Consider the following 16,253-nt stretch of genomic DNA (forward strand, 5'->3'; position numbering starts at 1 on the left):
GGTGTCCACATACTTTTGTATATATAATGTTGATAGGTAACCTCACACTGATTTTGGTGAAGATGTTTGGTTTTTCTTTATTTCATTTTCCCTGCACATGTACTCTGATGCTGGAATGTTAGAATTTATTAAACCCTGGTGTTGGTCCTCGTTTTTTTTAAATGTAATATTTAGACTAAAATAGCATGTGCAAAGAAATAAACTAAAGCATCCTTAAATGATGTATTCGGCTCAACATATTTTGTGGAGAGGACCTGCAAAGGACCTGCACTTGAGTAACCTTAAATTACAATAAGGAACACTGTATTTCTATCTTTGTTGGCTGGCTTGCCCTGACCTGGGTATGACTGCAGCTCCTAGAATAATGATGGTCTAGTATCTTTGTTTAGAAACTCTGGCTGTGTAATAGAGGATCAAACCCGTAATGTATCATGGGGAAATTGTGACTGACCGATCTACAAATAATGATCAGTTATTTATGATGCAGGTCAGTCAGTCGGAGCAAGCCCTGTGCCTATAATCTACAGTAGGCGACCTGGAACAAGGGGAGAAGGCAAGCCCGCATTTCTATGGAAACTGTAACGCAGGTGGGGAGAGGAGCCGCTGATCTTTGTTTGTGTTGTTTGACAGTTGGCTACAGGTTGCTTTACAAATTTGTACGGTATGTTTCTCGCCTTTACAGATAAAGTAGCAAACAAACGTGTTTGGTATTTAGGAATCTAATTATCTAAATGTATACAGTCAGACTTTTTGTAAGTACGGTCATAATGCAAGATACTTGCTAGGTTAGGTTGATCGTTCAGCTAGCAAGCGCCAGGGACGTGTTCAGCAGGATTTAACGTTTTGGAAGGTTCATATATAAATATGTAGAACAAACGAGTTTGGGCAGGGGTGTCAAACTTATTCCATGGAGAGCCAAGTGTCTGCAGGTTTTAGTTAATTCCTTTCAATTAAGGCCTAGACAACCAGGTGAAGGGAGTTCTTTACTAATTAGTGACCTTAATTCATCAATTGACCAAGATATTTTGTGTGTATGTATTGATATGTAAGGTATGTGTGACTTTATTTTTTTTTAAATGTAATTATGTCCTTGAGCTGTTCTTATCAATTAATGTCCTGTATTATGTAATGTTCTGTGTGAACCCCAGCTTCATGGTCTTTTGCAACAGCTAATGGGGGTCCTAATAAAATAACAAGTGCAAGGGAGGAGCGAAAACCTGCATACACTCCGCCTACTGTGGAATGAGTTTGACACATGTTCCCTAAGGCTTTGTCACAGAGCCAGCTCCAGGCATACGCGACATAAACAGTTGCTTAGGGCCCCCGGCCTCTAGGGGGGCCACAAACCCACCAAATATATATATTTTCTTTTATGAACTCAGTTGGGGTCTCAACTTACTATTGAGAGTAAGAATGGGATAATGCACCAGGTGCAATTTAGAATTTTGTTTGAACATCATTCAGTGGTTTTTCTCTTGGTCAGTCACTGACCGTCACTCAATTAGCCTTGCCAGCTAACAATTTTTAGGTTTTTAGTTTGTCTAGCCAGCTATCTAAACTTGAAGTAATCATGGCCAAATACTAACCAGGCACGCAGGGCCCTGACCTCCAGGGAGCCACCATTGATTTTGTTAGTAATTCTCACTCAGATATCATAACATGTCATAAGTCATGGCAAAATGTGTATAATTACAGGAAATTAGCTTTAAAACAGCTAAATGAGGTTTCCACCCCATTGGTAAAATGGATAGAATTACAGGAAATTAGCTGTGAAACTGAATCTTTTTCTGTCTGCCCCATGGCAAAATAAGTAGAATTGCATGACATTTTTATGAAATTGCTACATTTTGTTTCTGCCCAATGGCAACATGTTTAGAATTGCACTTTTTATCTCTCTGCTGTTGAGGGGGGCCACTAAAATGTTTTGCAGCTAGGTGGGAGGACCCCCAACCAAATCTTGCTTAGGGCCCCTAAAGGCTAGGGCCCTGCTTTGTCACACAGCTCAAGCATTATGTTTAATTTATCTTTGTATACAACATCACTCAAAAACTGTACTAGACATCACTAAAATGTGTCTATGTTTTCGGCATCAAATCGCACTGTATGCATGCAAATCAGTGATGCAAATTGATTACCTGCCTGCTGCCTGCAGGTATCATGGCAGGGACGTCACGACATGATCGGGAGATGGCGGTGAACGCCAAAAAACAGCTGTCTGTTTGCACAGACCCTGTGGATCGACTGAGGATGCAGTGTCTCGCACGAGGCTCTTCTGGCATCAAGGGTCTGGGCAGGTGAGAGAGAGAGACTAGTATACTCTTATGTGAATGGCACAGGTAATGGTTCTGTATCAAGTGATATGTTGCCCAGGTCATCAACATCAAATGTTTGATATAGTAGCAGTAGTGATTGATCAAACACTGTACTATAGGCAATCCTGTCAAGAAGACAGCTCTAGATTGGCTTCTAAGATGCAAGGACTGTTTTGACAACGTAAATTAATTATTTTCTTCAACTGGCACCCATTTATATATTTTTTCTTCTTCAATGGTTTATCTGTCAGAACATTCAGGATAATGGATGATGACAACAACCGTACATTGGATGTGAAGGAGTTTATGAAGGGGCTTAATGACTACGGTGTCCTCATTGATAAAGATGAGGCCATGACAATGTTTCAACGTTTTGACCGGGACAACAGTGGACTCATTGACTTTGATGAATTTCTCCTCACTCTCAGGGTAAATATGAGTGGTAGGGGTAAGCCTCTGAAATACATGATACATTTGATCATACTTATTTAATCTGTGAATTTTGTCCATTATTTCTGGTTGTCCTGGTTATGATCACAGCCCCCAATGTCCAATGCCAGGAAGGAGGTGATCATGCAGGCCTTTAGGAAGCTGGATAAGACTGGTGACGGGGTGATCACTATTGAAGATCTGAGTGGGGTTTACAATGCCAAGTACCACCCCAAATATCAAAACGGGGAGTGGACAGAGGAGCAAGTATTCCGCAAATTCCTGGACAGCTTCGACTCTCCTTACGACAAGGACGGAAAGGTAATACTGATAACATTACACCATACTAACCTGGTCACTTTCAGGCCTTGGGGTTGTAAAATATGGAAATGTTGGATAGAGGTCATAGTGGTCTTATCAGTGGAGGCTGGTGGGAGGAGCTATAGGAGCACAGGCTCATTGTAACGGATGGAATGGAATTAATGGAACGGAGTCAATTGTGGTCTTCATGTTGTCGTTGTTTTTAAATGTATGGGGTGGATCAGCTTTAATATTGCGGATTGATTGGTGCTTCCATCAATGTAATTGTCTGCATAATTTCCAATCCCCCATATATTTTTGGGGTAAATAAACATTTCCGTTCCAAAGTTTGGGGTCACTTAGAAATGTCATTGTTTTTGAAAGAAAAACAACTTTTTGTCCATTAAAATAACATCTAATTGATCAGAAATACAGTATAGACATTGTTAATGTTGTAAAATACTACTGTAGCTGGAAACGGCAGATTTAAAAAAATTGAATATCGACATAGACAAACAGATTCCCATTATCAGCAAGCATCACTCCTGTGTTCAAATGGTACGTTGTGTTAGCTAATCCAAATTGATAATTTTAAAAGGCTAATTGATCATTTGAAAACCCTTTTGCAATTATGTTAGCACAGCTGAAAACTATTCTGATTAAAGAAGCAATAAAACTGGCCTTCTTTAGACTAGTTGAATAACTGGAGCATCAGCATTTGTGGGTTCGATGACATGCTCAAAATGGCCAGAAACAAAGTACTTTTTTCTGAAACTCGTCAGTCTATTCTCGTTCTGAGAAATGAAGACTATTCCAAGTGAGAAATTGCCAAGAAACTGAAGATCTTGTACAACGCTGTGTACCACTCCCATCACAGAACAGTGGGAGGAGTAGGAGGCCCCGGTGCACAACTGAGCAAGAGGACAAGTACATTAGCGTGTCTAGTTTGAGAAACAGACGCCTCACAAGTCCTCAACTGGCAGCTTCATTAAATAGTATCCTCAAAACACCAGTCTCAACATCAACAGTGAAGAGGCGACTATGGGATGCTGGCCTTCTAGGCAGAGTTGCAAAGAAATAACTCCACCAGTCCCATTTATGATATCATTTACAAAGATTATATATTTTTGTATGTTATTGAAAAAAGTTTTGTTTTTTTATCAATTAGTGTATTTCAGTTTAACCACATTGTTGTATTATTTGTTCTGCCTTTTCAGGTGGATTAAACTGAAATTGCAACCAACTTTCTATAGCTTGTCTAAAAAATAACAATATTTTGGAGATTTAATTTTAAAATAACCGAAAGTAAGCGGTTGTAATCTGAATAAAGGGGAAAAGGCCATTCTTGAACATGGGGTGAGACATTCTTACTAATTTACTAGAGGACCATTTTGGATTTAAGTATAACTTTTGTATGACTGATGCCTTTAGTGAGAGTTCTAATGCTTTAATATTTAATAATTTCTGCCCTCAGAATTCATATTCATTATATAAATAGGCCCTTTTAATTTTGTCTGATTTGCCATTACAAATTGAATATATTGTTGCTCATATAATTTAAAAAGCAGGTCGCTAGGCAAAACCATACACAAATAGGTCATATGTGATATGACTAAAGAGTTAATCAGTGTGATTTTTCCACAAATAGACAGGTATTTTCCTTTCCATGGTAGCAAGATCTTATCTATTTTTGCTAACTTTCTATTAAAATGTATTGGACTGAGATCATTTCTTTCTTTCAGGATATGTATACCGAGTATGTCCACATCCCCGTCAGACCATTTTATTGGTAAACTACACAGTAATCCAATACGTAATATAGTACACTTATCAGAATTTGGTTTTAATCCAGAGAGTTTAGACAAAGTATCTAGATCCTCTAAAAGGCTGTGGAGGGATTATATTTGTAGATTTAAAAGAAAACATGAATCATCAGTGTAAAATGACACCTTTGTTTTTAAGCCTAATCCCTTATTGTTGTTAATTTTAACAGCAAACATTTTGATGGCAATAATAAATAGGTGTGCCGATAGTGGACAACCTTGTTTTACTCCTCTTGACAGATTAAAACTTTACTATTTTACCCCTAGGGTTACTATACATAACTTTAACCCATTTTTAAAATATTTTAATTTTATTTTTGTTTGAATTTTTACCCCTTTTTCTCCTCAATTTCATGGTATCCAATTGTTAGTAGCTACTATCTTGTCTCATCGCTACAACTCCCGTACGGGCTCGGGAGAGACGAAGGTTGAAAGTCATGCGTCCTCCGATACACAACCCAACCAAGCCGCACTGCTTCTTAACACAGCGCGCATCCAACCCAGAAGCCAGCCGCACCAATGTGCCGGAGGAAACACCGTGCACTTGGCAACCTTGGTTAGCTTGCACTGCGCCTGGCCTGCCACAGGAGTCGCTGGTGCGCGATGAGACAAGGATATCCCTACCGGCCAAACCCTGGGACCGGGAGGTCCGTGGGGTGACGCTGGGCCAATTGTGCGTCGCCCCACGGACCTCCCGGTCGCGGCCGATTACGACAGAGCATGGGTGCGAATACTTTAACCCATTTTATAAGAGATTCTCCAAAGTTGAAATATTCCAAGCATTTATATATAAACTGCGGTTGTACTTTATCAAAAGCCTTTTCAGAGTCAGCTATGAAAACCAGGCCTGGTTTCCCAGATATTTCATATTGTTCTATTGTTTCCAGTACTTGTCTTATATTATCTCCAATGTATCGTCCATGTAAAAAAAACTGTCTGATTAGGATGAATAATATCTGACAAAACCTTTTTAATTCAATGTGCTAAGCATTTAGCTATAATTTTTGCATCACAACACTAAAGTGTAAGAGGCCTCCATTTTTTTAAACGGACTGGAGCTTTATTCAGTGAGGCAAAAAAGTATTTAGTCAGCCACTAATTGTGCAAGTCCTCCCACTTAAAAAGATGAGAGGCCTGTAATTTTCATCATAGGTACACTTCAACTATGACAGACAAAATGAGAAGGAAAAAAATCCAGAAAATCACATTGTAGGAATTTGAATGAATTTATTTGCAAATTATGGAGGAAAATAAGTATTTGGTCACCTACAAACAAGCAAGATTTCTGGCTCTCACAGACCTGTAACTTCTTCTTTAAGAGGCTCCTCTGTCCTCCACTCGTTACCTGTATTAATGGCACCTGTTTGAACTTGTTATCAGTATAAAAGACACCTGTCCACAACCTCCTAACAGTCACACGCCAAACTCCACTATGGCCAAGACCAAAGAGCTGTCAAAGGACACCAGAAACAAAATTGTAGACCTGCACCAGGCTGGGAAGACTGAATCTGCAATAGGTAAGCAGCTTGGTTTGAAGAAATCAACTGTGGGAGGAATTATTAGGAAATGGAAGACATACAAGACCACTGATAATCTCCCTCAATCTGGGGCTCCACGCAAGATCTCACCCCGTGGGGTCAAAATGATCACAAGAACGGTGAGCAAAAATCTCAGAACCACACGGGGGGACCTAGTGAATGACCTGCAGAGAGCTGGGACCAAAGTAACAAAGCATACCATCAGTAACACACTACGCCGCCAGGGACTCAAATCCTGCAGTGCCAGACGTGTCCCCCTGCTTAAGCCAGTACATGTCCATGCCCGTCTGTGGTTTGCTGGAGAGCATTTGAATGATCCAGAAGAAGATTGGGAGAATGTCATATGTTCAGATGAAACCAAAATATGACTTTTTGGTAAAAACTCAACTCGTCGTGTTTGGAGGACAAAGAATGCTGAGTTGCATCCAAAGAACACTATACCTACTGTGAAGCATGGGGGTGGAAACATCATGCTTTGGGGCTGTTTTTCTGCAAAGGGAATAGGACAACTGATCCATGTAAAGGAAAGAATGAATGGGGCCATGTATCGTGAGATTTTGAGTGAAAACCTCCTTCCATCAGCAAGGGCATTGAAGATGAACGTGGCTGGGTCTTTCAGCATGACAATGATCCCAAACACACCGCCCAGGCAGCGAAGGAGTGGCTTTGTAAGAAGCATTTCAAGGTCCTGGAGTGGCCTAGCCAGTCTCCAGATCTCAACCCTATTTGAAAATCTTTAGAGGGAGTTGAAAGTCCGTGTTGCCCAGCAACAGCCCCAAAACATCACTGCTCTAGAGGAGATCTGCATGGAGGAATGGGCCAAAATACCAGCAACAGTGTGTGAAAACTTTGTGAAGACTTACAGAAAATGTTTGACCTCTGTCAATGTCAACAAAGGGTATATAACAAAGTATTGAGATAAACTTTTGTTATTGACCAAATACTTATTTTCCACCATAATTTGCAAATAAATTAATTAAAAATCCTGCAATGTGATTTTCTGGATTATTTTTTCTCATTTTGTCTGTCATAGTTGAAGTGTACCTATGATGAAAATTACAGGCCTCTCTCATCTGTTTAAGTGGGAGAACTTGCACAATTGGTGGCTGACTAAATACTTTTTTGCCCCACTGTATATACCACCTGGATCCTGTTTCAGTAATATTGAAATCAGACCTTCTTGTTGAGTGTCCGATAATCTACCATTTATATAGCAGTGGTTAAAACATGCTAATGATGGTCCTCTGAGTATATCAAACAAGCGTGGTATTCCTCCCCTGGTATGCCATCCAGCCCTGGAGTTTTCCCGGACTTAAAGGCTTTAATTGCATCAAGAAGTTCCTCCTCTGTAATTTGGCCTTCACATGAGTCTTTCTGTTCAGATGTTAATTTTATATTATTAATAGAAAAAAATCCATAAAATTAGCTTCGGTTAGTGGAGATGGAGGAGACTGAAATGAAAACATATGCTTAAAGTACTTTACTTCCTCTTTCAAAATATAATTCGGTGGATCATGAGTGACTCCCATCATTTGTAACAAGTTTCAGTACATTTATTTTGGTAGCAGTTTTATGTTGAAGATTGGGGAAAAATGCACCAAATTATTTTTCATATTCCATCCAGTTCGCTTTATTTTTTTAATAATATATTATACTTGATCTTTCTTGAATAAGTTCCTCCATTTTTTTTCTTTTTCCTCTAACTTGCTCTGAGCCTCTGATGGTACAGTTTTTATTGCTATCTGTCTTTACTGTTTGTCCTTCCATTTCCTGTGTTAATATGGACTCTTTTGACCTAAATTGCTTTTGTGTTATAGATGACTACTGAATTGCATGGCCTCTAAAGGCACATTTATAAGTGTCCCATACAATAAGAGGATCTGCTGTACCTATGTTATGTCGGAAAAGTCCGTTATAAATTCTTATGTCCTAGTTAAAAACAAGTTATAATCCAGTAAGCTTTGATTCAATTTCCAATATCCTCGCCATGTGGAAATTCTGTAAGAGTAATGTATATGCCAATTATCTGATGGTCTGACCGCATTCTGTCCCCATCAACACTTTTTAAACTTTTGGTGCCAGAGAGAATGACATAAGAAAGTAATCAAGATGAATAGCTTGATTAAGCCTCTGCCATGTATATCTTACTTATTATTATAATTATTATAAAAATAAAAATAAAGTCATGGGTTTGATAACGTCATATTTATTCCATTCAAACCATTACGATGAACCTGTCCTCCTATAGCTCCTCCGGGTCTTACTATCGTCCACCTCTACTGTAGTGTAAACCTATACTGCTAAACTTACAGCCTGTACATTATTCGATCAGATATGAATGAGATTATCTGGACGCATGAGACATTTCTTAGGCTCCTGACATTTACAAACTGCATATCTGTGGAACCATCTCAAACGGTGTCATATCATGTCTTATTTCTGGAACATATTAGGTCACACAAGAAGAGTATGAATTGCTATACAGACGTGAGATCCTCCATTGATATTGATATCTATCATGAGGAAAAGTGCCTGGAAACGTATTAACTAATATCTTCTTGAGTCAATGTTTAGGGTAAAGACTAAATAGCACTTAATCCTGGGACATGGATGGCAGAGGTCACATTTTATTTGGATAGTCATGATCTACAGATGGGCATACTATCAACAAACGATAAGAAACTGCTTGCTAAGGTTCCGGTTAGGTTTAGGGTTAGGATAAGAGTTAAGGTAAGGGTTAGTTAGGGTTAGTTGATAGTTATTTGATATGTGATAATTATTCAACATCTACTGAACATCTACAAACCATCTACTTGGGACTATCCAAATATAGTGTTACCACGGTAGATGTCATGGTATATCTTTTCACTTGTCTTTCTAGATGCAGTAGTTTAGTGGGGTGTAACTCTCTACATTCAATTCTTTAGGGCTGTCCTCAAGGTGTTTACACTGCTCTTAGCCATTTTGAGTTTTTAGGCCTATTTGTAACAGCTGTCAAACTGTTACAGTGCAACATGTATGTTTCTTAGTAGTACAATTATAGTAGAACTGGTAGCTTGGTGGAGCTGTTTCTCACTGTCAGCCAGCAGATGTCAAAGTTTTGTTTTTCTCTGGTTAGATATTGCACCTTAGTCGCAAGATTGACTAAGCATTTAGACGTTAGCTGAAAATGTCTGAATCTGCACTGAAGAACAAGTATTGATGAGGGAACAAAAGGTTGTGACACACTCAACTCTCCCACAACAGTGTCTGTCCCATTCACCTCTGCTTTTTAGTTTTCAGCCTGATCAGGGTTATGTTGAGTTTCTGTCTCTATCTGACACTGAGGGTGTGGGCTGGTTCAGGGAGTGCTATCTGTCTGACATCCTTCCCTTCTGCAGGTCACCATGGAGGAGTTTCTCAACTACTACTGCGGAGTCAGCGCCTCCATCGATAGTGATGTCTATTTCATTCTCATGATGAAAAATGCATGGAAATTGTGAGTTTTAAGTTGATAACTTTATGATGATTTATGATGGACAGTTTTTCAAGGTGCCTTCTTAAACAAATATTTCATTATAGAAATCATGTTGACACCGAATATTAATAATGTCCCAATGATATGCAAATGATTATGAATGACTTGTAAATATTTAGTGCTGTGTGAAAATATGTATTTTAATTATACAGTCACTTTCTCCAGAAACAACCAATATTCCGTATAGTTGAAATTGAAATGTGATGTATCTGTACATCTGTGGTCCACAGTTCCGATGTTAGATATATCTTTATAAAGACACGGGAAATCGTAAAGACTGATGAATCAAAGTACAGTCATTTCAGGAGATGATGAAAGCAGAGGAAATGATACAACTGCATTTGTTTTTGGAATTCATCTGTTTAATAAAATTGTTAAACACAAAATGTAACAACGTGGTCATTTCTACACAGATAATGCTGTCACATTTGGCAGATTAAAATAAACAAATACCGGATCATACAGTAAAATATAAACAAAGCAGTAATTTGCCGATGATGACTTCATGTTTAATGCTCTGCTAAAGTCTCACAAAGTGTTCAAGAAAATAATAAAGCGTTCTGCATTGAAAACTATGATGTATGATAGTACATAGTATAGTATAATACTGTAATACATCCAAGTCAGTGTAAAAAAAAATAACATACCGGTAACTGTGCAGGAAATACAATCACTTATGTGCAAAAAATATAAAATATAATGACAAACAAACACATAAGCTGTGATTAAATTATGTATAGAATGTGTAGAAGGATTTAAACCCTGAGGAATTGACATTCTAGGGGCTCTATTCAAACCATATCACTGATGCGTTACATATTGCGCAATAGAAATTGAAGGTTAATTTCCGATTGAGCCGACATATGCAATGTTTACCATGAATGCAGTCTCCGATAAACACAGGAACATTACCTTTATATTTCATTCATGCTGTAACACTGAACTTCCGCAATATGGATTGAATAGAGCCCTAGGTTTATTTAGCAGCTGTTGTCATGGTAAAGAGTATCTCTGTGATATGAAGCAGCAGTATGTATAACGCCAAGGTGTCATGGTGGCTCGTCAGTATACCGACGGGGTTAATATAGTATGGGATGTGAAAACACAGAAAGGATAATAAGGGAGGTGCAGCATTGTATTTCAAGTTGTTGAAGTCCTCCCTTGTCTTGTTTCTTAGCAACTAGCAACAAATTAACAACACAAAACCAAACAAACACAAGGATGATGATTCCTGTTCTGTCTCCTATCATTTGTAAATAACATGTGCATTGAGTTCTGCTAGTCTCGTGATACTGGGGGTCAGTGGATAGTCAGTTTGAGTCACGGTGAATTAAATAGACTTCAAATAAAAGCAGCCAAAGTCACTCAGAGTAAGAATGTAATAAGCAGCTATAATTCGTCTTGAATAGATAATTCCATCTGTCTGTCTCGCTCCCTCTCTGTCTGTCTGTCTCTCCATCTCTCTCTCACTGGATCTGATAGAAACTAGACATGGTGAAATAAGCCTCATCCTTGCCTCCTTGCTGAGTAGCACCTAGCCTCTCAGGACCAATGTTACCATCACTGTCGTCTGTCTCCACGCTCTCAAAGCCACTCCTCAGATCCAGGATCCCCACGGTGGAGCCACTGTTCCTACTGATCCCCGCCCCACCGTTGAGGTTCACTCCTGGGGACTCACACCTAAGTAGTATGGTCTCCGACCCTCCACTACTGGTGGTATGGCAGGACGTCGTATCCCCATCACGCTCTTGAATGTGGTATTGATCTTTGACCTCAGCGAGTCGATGGGAGTCAGAGTCAGGGGGTAGGGAGGTAAGGTCTTGCTCCTTGTCCGGCTCCACCAGCTGGATGTTGAGGTCACTGAACAGCTCGGGGTTAAAGCTCACAGGTGGGCCCTGCTGTGTCAAAGGAAAGAGATGGAATAAAACAATATCTTCATAACTTATTATGGCCATTATCGTTCACTGTCTAGTGCATATCAGAGGACTTACCTTCATTGGCTCATAGGTCTGGGGGATCTGGAGAAGTGTGTGTTTGGGATGTGGAATGCTTGGCCATATGAAGGAATGTATTCTGTGAGGACAAAGAGACATCCAGAGGATGACATGGAGGACATGCACACACACACACAAAATATGATGTGCAGAGGAAAAGGAGATCAATTTGATACTCACTGTTTTCTCCAGAAAATACCAACTGCCAAAGTAACCAACAGCAGAGAAGCAATGGGCACGATGAGAGAATAGGAAAGCACCTGCACATCTGTCTCTGTAGGGAAGTGGGAGAGAGATGATGCATGTGACTCACATTTCCTGTACCTTGCTCTATCACTTCCACCTAACTGTACAGTCCAGATATCATGCTATGCTTTTTAGATACATCTCCTTTTTTACCTGTGTTGGTGCTGAAACTGATAGAGGCGCTCCACTCACTCCAACTGCCATCAAAGTACCCTCCGCTTGGCTTGGCTCGAACCTTGACATGATACTCTGTGTTCTTATGGAGGTACTCGTCCCCCTCAATGATCAGAGGCTGATGGGTTATGTTTTTAACCTTTGAACAGGGTACACCGTAAAAGAAGAACAAGACAATAAGACACCTTCCTAATATTTAGTTGCACCCGCTTCTGCCCTCGGAACAGCCTCAATTGAATGATATTCTCTGATGAAGGTCAACTGACCGAAAGCTTAGCCTCTATTAAAATAAATCTGGCTGGAAGTGTGCAGAGACTTTTTCCTGTTTCTCCAGTTTTGCATTTTGCCTCCTGCACCTTCACTAATCAGTTTTGAGTGTGTGGTAGATTCTGCCTATTCTGATTCAATGATATGGAAATTATGGTAATATAATTAAGCTTTTGTATCCACAAATCCAAGAAAAATTGGCTTTTGGCAATTGTACCAGGGTATTTTTGACACTCCAGATGCGAAGTTGGAACAGTTGATTGCTGGGTTTCAGGTAATCCTTCAGGTATGGATTCCCAATGAATATAAGAGCCCGGTTGGAGCTCCTCAGAAATGTGGCATTCACCACCCAAGGACTCCTGGGTTTAACTGAAACATAAAGATCGACAAGAAAGACAGGATAAGTGTTAAGGGCAATTGATGCAAGTGCCAACTAAGGGCTATCAATTGATATCTGTCATGTAAAAATGCCTCATGTTACTTTCATTCAAATCATAGGGTGAGAAGGTATGAAATTATGATAACTTACTTATTTTTTTCAAACTCATTGTTTTCCAAAATGTGCCTCCTCGTTTTAATTGAACAGTGAGATTATACGATTGCAGAGTGTCCAGGTCTGTAAATGTGACATTATTCCCCTTCTCTTTCAAACAGCGTTGCTTTTTGTCATCTGTGTAGCTGTAAACATAATGTTAATAAAATCACATTATCAATAAATCATTTCTTAATCTATTTGAGGATTTTACACATCTGGATATCTGAATATGCAGTAAGGGTGTTCTTCCACCCATGATATTTGTCCTTTGTGTTGTATAAGCTCCTAACTAACACAACTGATGTTCAGTGGTCTTCTAGGAGGTTTATTACCAAAGACTCATGACTTTTATGTCCTCCATTTCATCATCATCATCGGTGTCATCATCAAGGTGGCAGGTTAGGCTGTTTGCTGCCGAGACACTGAGATGAGAGGTGCAGAGTATTCTGGGTTCTGGAAGGGAAAGGAAACGAAACAAAACAAAACAATTTCAGTGGTTTGAATGGGGTCAAGAGCAGCAAACCTTTTGTCAAATGCATTTTGGTAAAGAATGAGAATGAACAGTTAATGTTGCACCATCACTGTGTTGGACACAAATAATGCACTTAGACTTCAGGATTAAATCAGTGAATCATTTAAATAGAACTCTTAAAGAGGAATGGCAGCTCACCATTGTCAACCAATTCTTCTCCACTTTGAGAGTGCACCAGAACCGGGAGCAGGAGTAAGGTAATCCAGAGGCTGTATGCCATTTCTCACAAAGCAGTCACACTAATATACGATGTAGTGCCCCCAGATACAGAGGTGAGACCCTGGCGCGCACACGCACAAGGAACTCAAAATGTCTCAGCTGTCTCATTGAACTGTCAGTATAAATATGACAGAGGAGAGCAGAAGGAAGGGAGGAGACACGCACGCACGCACGCACGCACGCACGCACGCACGCACGCACGCACGCACGCACGCACGCACGCACGCACGCACGCACACACACACACACACACACACACACACACACACACACACACACACACACACACACACACACACACACACACACACACACACACACACACACACACACACACACACACACACACACACACACAGAGAGAGAGAGAAATTGAATTATCTATTCAAGATTGGAGCTGGTTATTGTATTCTTACTCAGTGACATTGGCTGAGGTTTTGGGGCGACAGTACAAAGATGTCACCTTTTATTTTAGGGTGTTTTCACATATATTAGTATTTTATTAGAATCCCCATTAGTTACAGCCAAAGCTGTTTAGAAATGAAAAACTGTTCAGGCATGAAAGCACTTTATGTATCTAGTCATAATTATTTGGACAAATTCTCTTATATCTCTATTAAAGTAGTCAAATGTTTAGTATTTGGTCCCATATTCATAGCACACAATGACTATATCAAGCTCGTGACTTTACAAACTTGTTGGATGCATTTGCAGTTTGTTTGGTAGTGTTTCAGATTATGTTGTGCCCAAGAATAGAATATGTTTTAGAACACTTCTATTATGGATGCTACCATGATTACGGATAATCATGAATAACTCATGAATAATAATGAGTGAGAAAGTTACAGAGGCATAAATATCAAACCCCCCAAAGAATGCTAACCTTCCCTGTTATCGGTAATGGTGAGAGCTATAGCATGTCTTGGGGGTATGATCTTTGTGCCTCTGTAACAATTGTCGGGTAAATGTTTCAGCAATGGGCAGGATAAACCTTACTCTAATTTAAAGATTATTATCATCATATTATGAGCACACTATTCTCAGGGATATAATGGGGCTCAGCCTTTAAAGTTTTATCTGGGTTTGTGCCATGGCACCAGATCACATTCTTATGAGAGAATTTCTGAGAATTGCATGTGGAGGTGGGGGATGCCAACTCAAGCAGTGCTCTAAGCATTAGAATATGAGCAAGGTGTGCTATTATTGACACCTTGTATACTATCTTTACACAGACAGAAGAATATATAACCTTTTTCATTCAAACACTTTTAATAGAGTAAGGATCTGGTCATTTGAACATTGGAATAATGTTCAGATTTCTTTGCTGTTGTGAAACAACCTGAGACATACATGCATTTAACAAGAATATATTCTTCCTACTATTGTACCAACAACCATGAAGAGAAAAACAAACCAGTAACCTATACAAAACACTTCCTGTCTACACAAATGAACTGTTTCAGGCCAGAACGTACTCATCTTACTCAACACTAACCTTATCATTGAACAAGAGTTTGAGAAAAAGGAGCACTTACCACAAAGTTTGTAGAAATGTTCAAACCATTTCCCATTACAGGATGTTGTGAGAATGACTTAACATTTATGCTTGTTTCAACAGGTTTCAGTATTACAATGACAAGGTTCCATTGCATTTGTGATATGACCAATGTGTCCTGTAATGTGACAGGAAAGGAAAACCCCTTACTCTGTTAACCATTTCCCTGTTATGGAAGACTTTTGGGGTATTCTGAATTCAGCACGTTTTTTCTGCGCTTTTACACTTCAGATTTGAAGTTTCATTCCAAAATGCTAAACTCAGAAAATAAAGAAACGTCCTCTCACTGCCAAGTGCGTTTATTTTCAGCAAACTTAACATGTGTAAATATTTGTATGAACATAACAAGATTCAACAACTGAGACATAAACTGAACAAGTTCCACAGATATGTGACTAACAGAAATAGAATAATGTGTCCCTGAACAAAGGGGGGGTCAAAACCAGAAGTAACAGTCAGTATCTGGTGTGGCCACCAGCTGCATTAAGTACTGCAGTGCATCTCCTCATCATGGACTGCACCAGATTAGCCAGTTCTTGCTGTGAGATGTTACCCCACTCTTCCACCAAGGCACCTTCAAGTTCCTGGACATTTCTGGGGGGGAATGGCCATAGCCCTCACCCTCCGATCCAACAGGTCCCAGACGTGCTCAATGGGATTGAGATCCGGGCTCTTCGCTGGCCATGGCAGAACACTCTAGAAGAAAAAGAAACGCACACCTATTTAGACGAGGTGCTAGCTAGCGGAGTAGAAAACTTGAAAATAAAAGAGAGCCGCACACTCTAGGAGCTCAGATGCAAAAATTGAATTAC

At 39.6% G+C, this 16,253-nt stretch overlaps 2 protein-coding genes across 3 annotated transcripts; one reads left to right on the top strand and one right to left on the bottom strand.

Moving 5' to 3' along the window:
- Positions 1-2,153: 2,153 nt before the first annotated feature.
- On the top strand, positions 2,154-10,298 carry LOC135548295 (calcyphosin-like protein). Its single transcript, XM_064977747.1, has 4 exons — positions 2,154-2,294; positions 2,564-2,741; positions 2,853-3,062; positions 9,783-10,298. Exons 1-4 carry the CDS (start codon positions 2,158-2,160, stop codon positions 9,882-9,884), a joined length of 627 nt encoding a protein of 208 aa, XP_064833819.1. The 5' UTR covers positions 2,154-2,157; the 3' UTR covers positions 9,885-10,298.
- LOC135548291 (interleukin-7 receptor subunit alpha-like) lies at positions 10,260-15,438 on the bottom strand. Of its 2 annotated transcripts, none has more exons than XM_064977744.1 (9): positions 15,422-15,438; positions 13,806-13,998; positions 13,468-13,588; positions 13,130-13,278; positions 12,818-12,969; positions 12,313-12,472; positions 12,094-12,187; positions 11,911-11,992; positions 10,260-11,814 (listed from the first exon to the last, which is right to left on the bottom strand). In XM_064977744.1, the coding sequence occupies exons 2-9, from the start codon at positions 13,885-13,887 to the stop codon at positions 11,386-11,388; spliced, it is 1,269 nt and encodes a 422-aa protein (XP_064833816.1). In that variant the 5' UTR covers positions 13,888-13,998; positions 15,422-15,438; the 3' UTR covers positions 10,260-11,385. The 2 variants fall into 2 exon arrangements, with proteins under 2 accessions (XP_064833816.1, XP_064833814.1); XM_064977742.1 differs by having other exon boundaries at positions 10,260-11,817.
- Between the last annotated feature and the right edge of the window lie 815 nt (positions 15,439-16,253).

Source organism: Oncorhynchus masou, chromosome 11, assembly GCF_036934945.1.
Source record: "Oncorhynchus masou masou isolate Uvic2021 chromosome 11, UVic_Omas_1.1, whole genome shotgun sequence".
Lineage (NCBI taxonomy): Eukaryota > Metazoa > Chordata > Actinopteri > Salmoniformes > Salmonidae > Oncorhynchus > Oncorhynchus masou.

What these genes read in the sequence shown, in the direction of transcription:
- LOC135548295 (XM_064977747.1), top strand. Translation starts at nt 2,158, where the DNA reads ATGGCAGGGACGTCACGACATGATCGGGAGATGGCGGTGAACGCCAAA. An exon ending in GGCATCAAGGGTCTGGGCAG is followed by an intron (nt 2,295 to 2,563) that starts GTGAGAGAGAGA and finishes TTTATCTGTCAG; the next exon opens with AACATTCAGGATAATGGATG. An exon ending in CTTACGACAAGGACGGAAAG is followed by an intron (nt 3,063 to 9,782) that starts GTAATACTGATA and finishes TCCCTTCTGCAG; the next exon opens with GTCACCATGGAGGAGTTTCT.
- LOC135548291 (XM_064977742.1), bottom strand. Translation starts at nt 13,887, where the DNA reads ATGGCATACAGCCTCTGGATTACCTTACTCCTGCTCCCGGTTCTGGTG. An exon ending in GGAGTGTCAAAAATACCCTG is followed by an intron (nt 12,473 to 12,817) that starts GTACAATTGCCA and finishes CCCTGTTCAAAG; the next exon opens with GTTAAAAACATAACCCATCA. An exon ending in CAGTTTCAGCACCAACACAG is followed by an intron (nt 12,188 to 12,312) that starts GTAAAAAAGGAG and finishes ACTTCCCTACAG; the next exon opens with AGACAGATGTGCAGGTGCTT.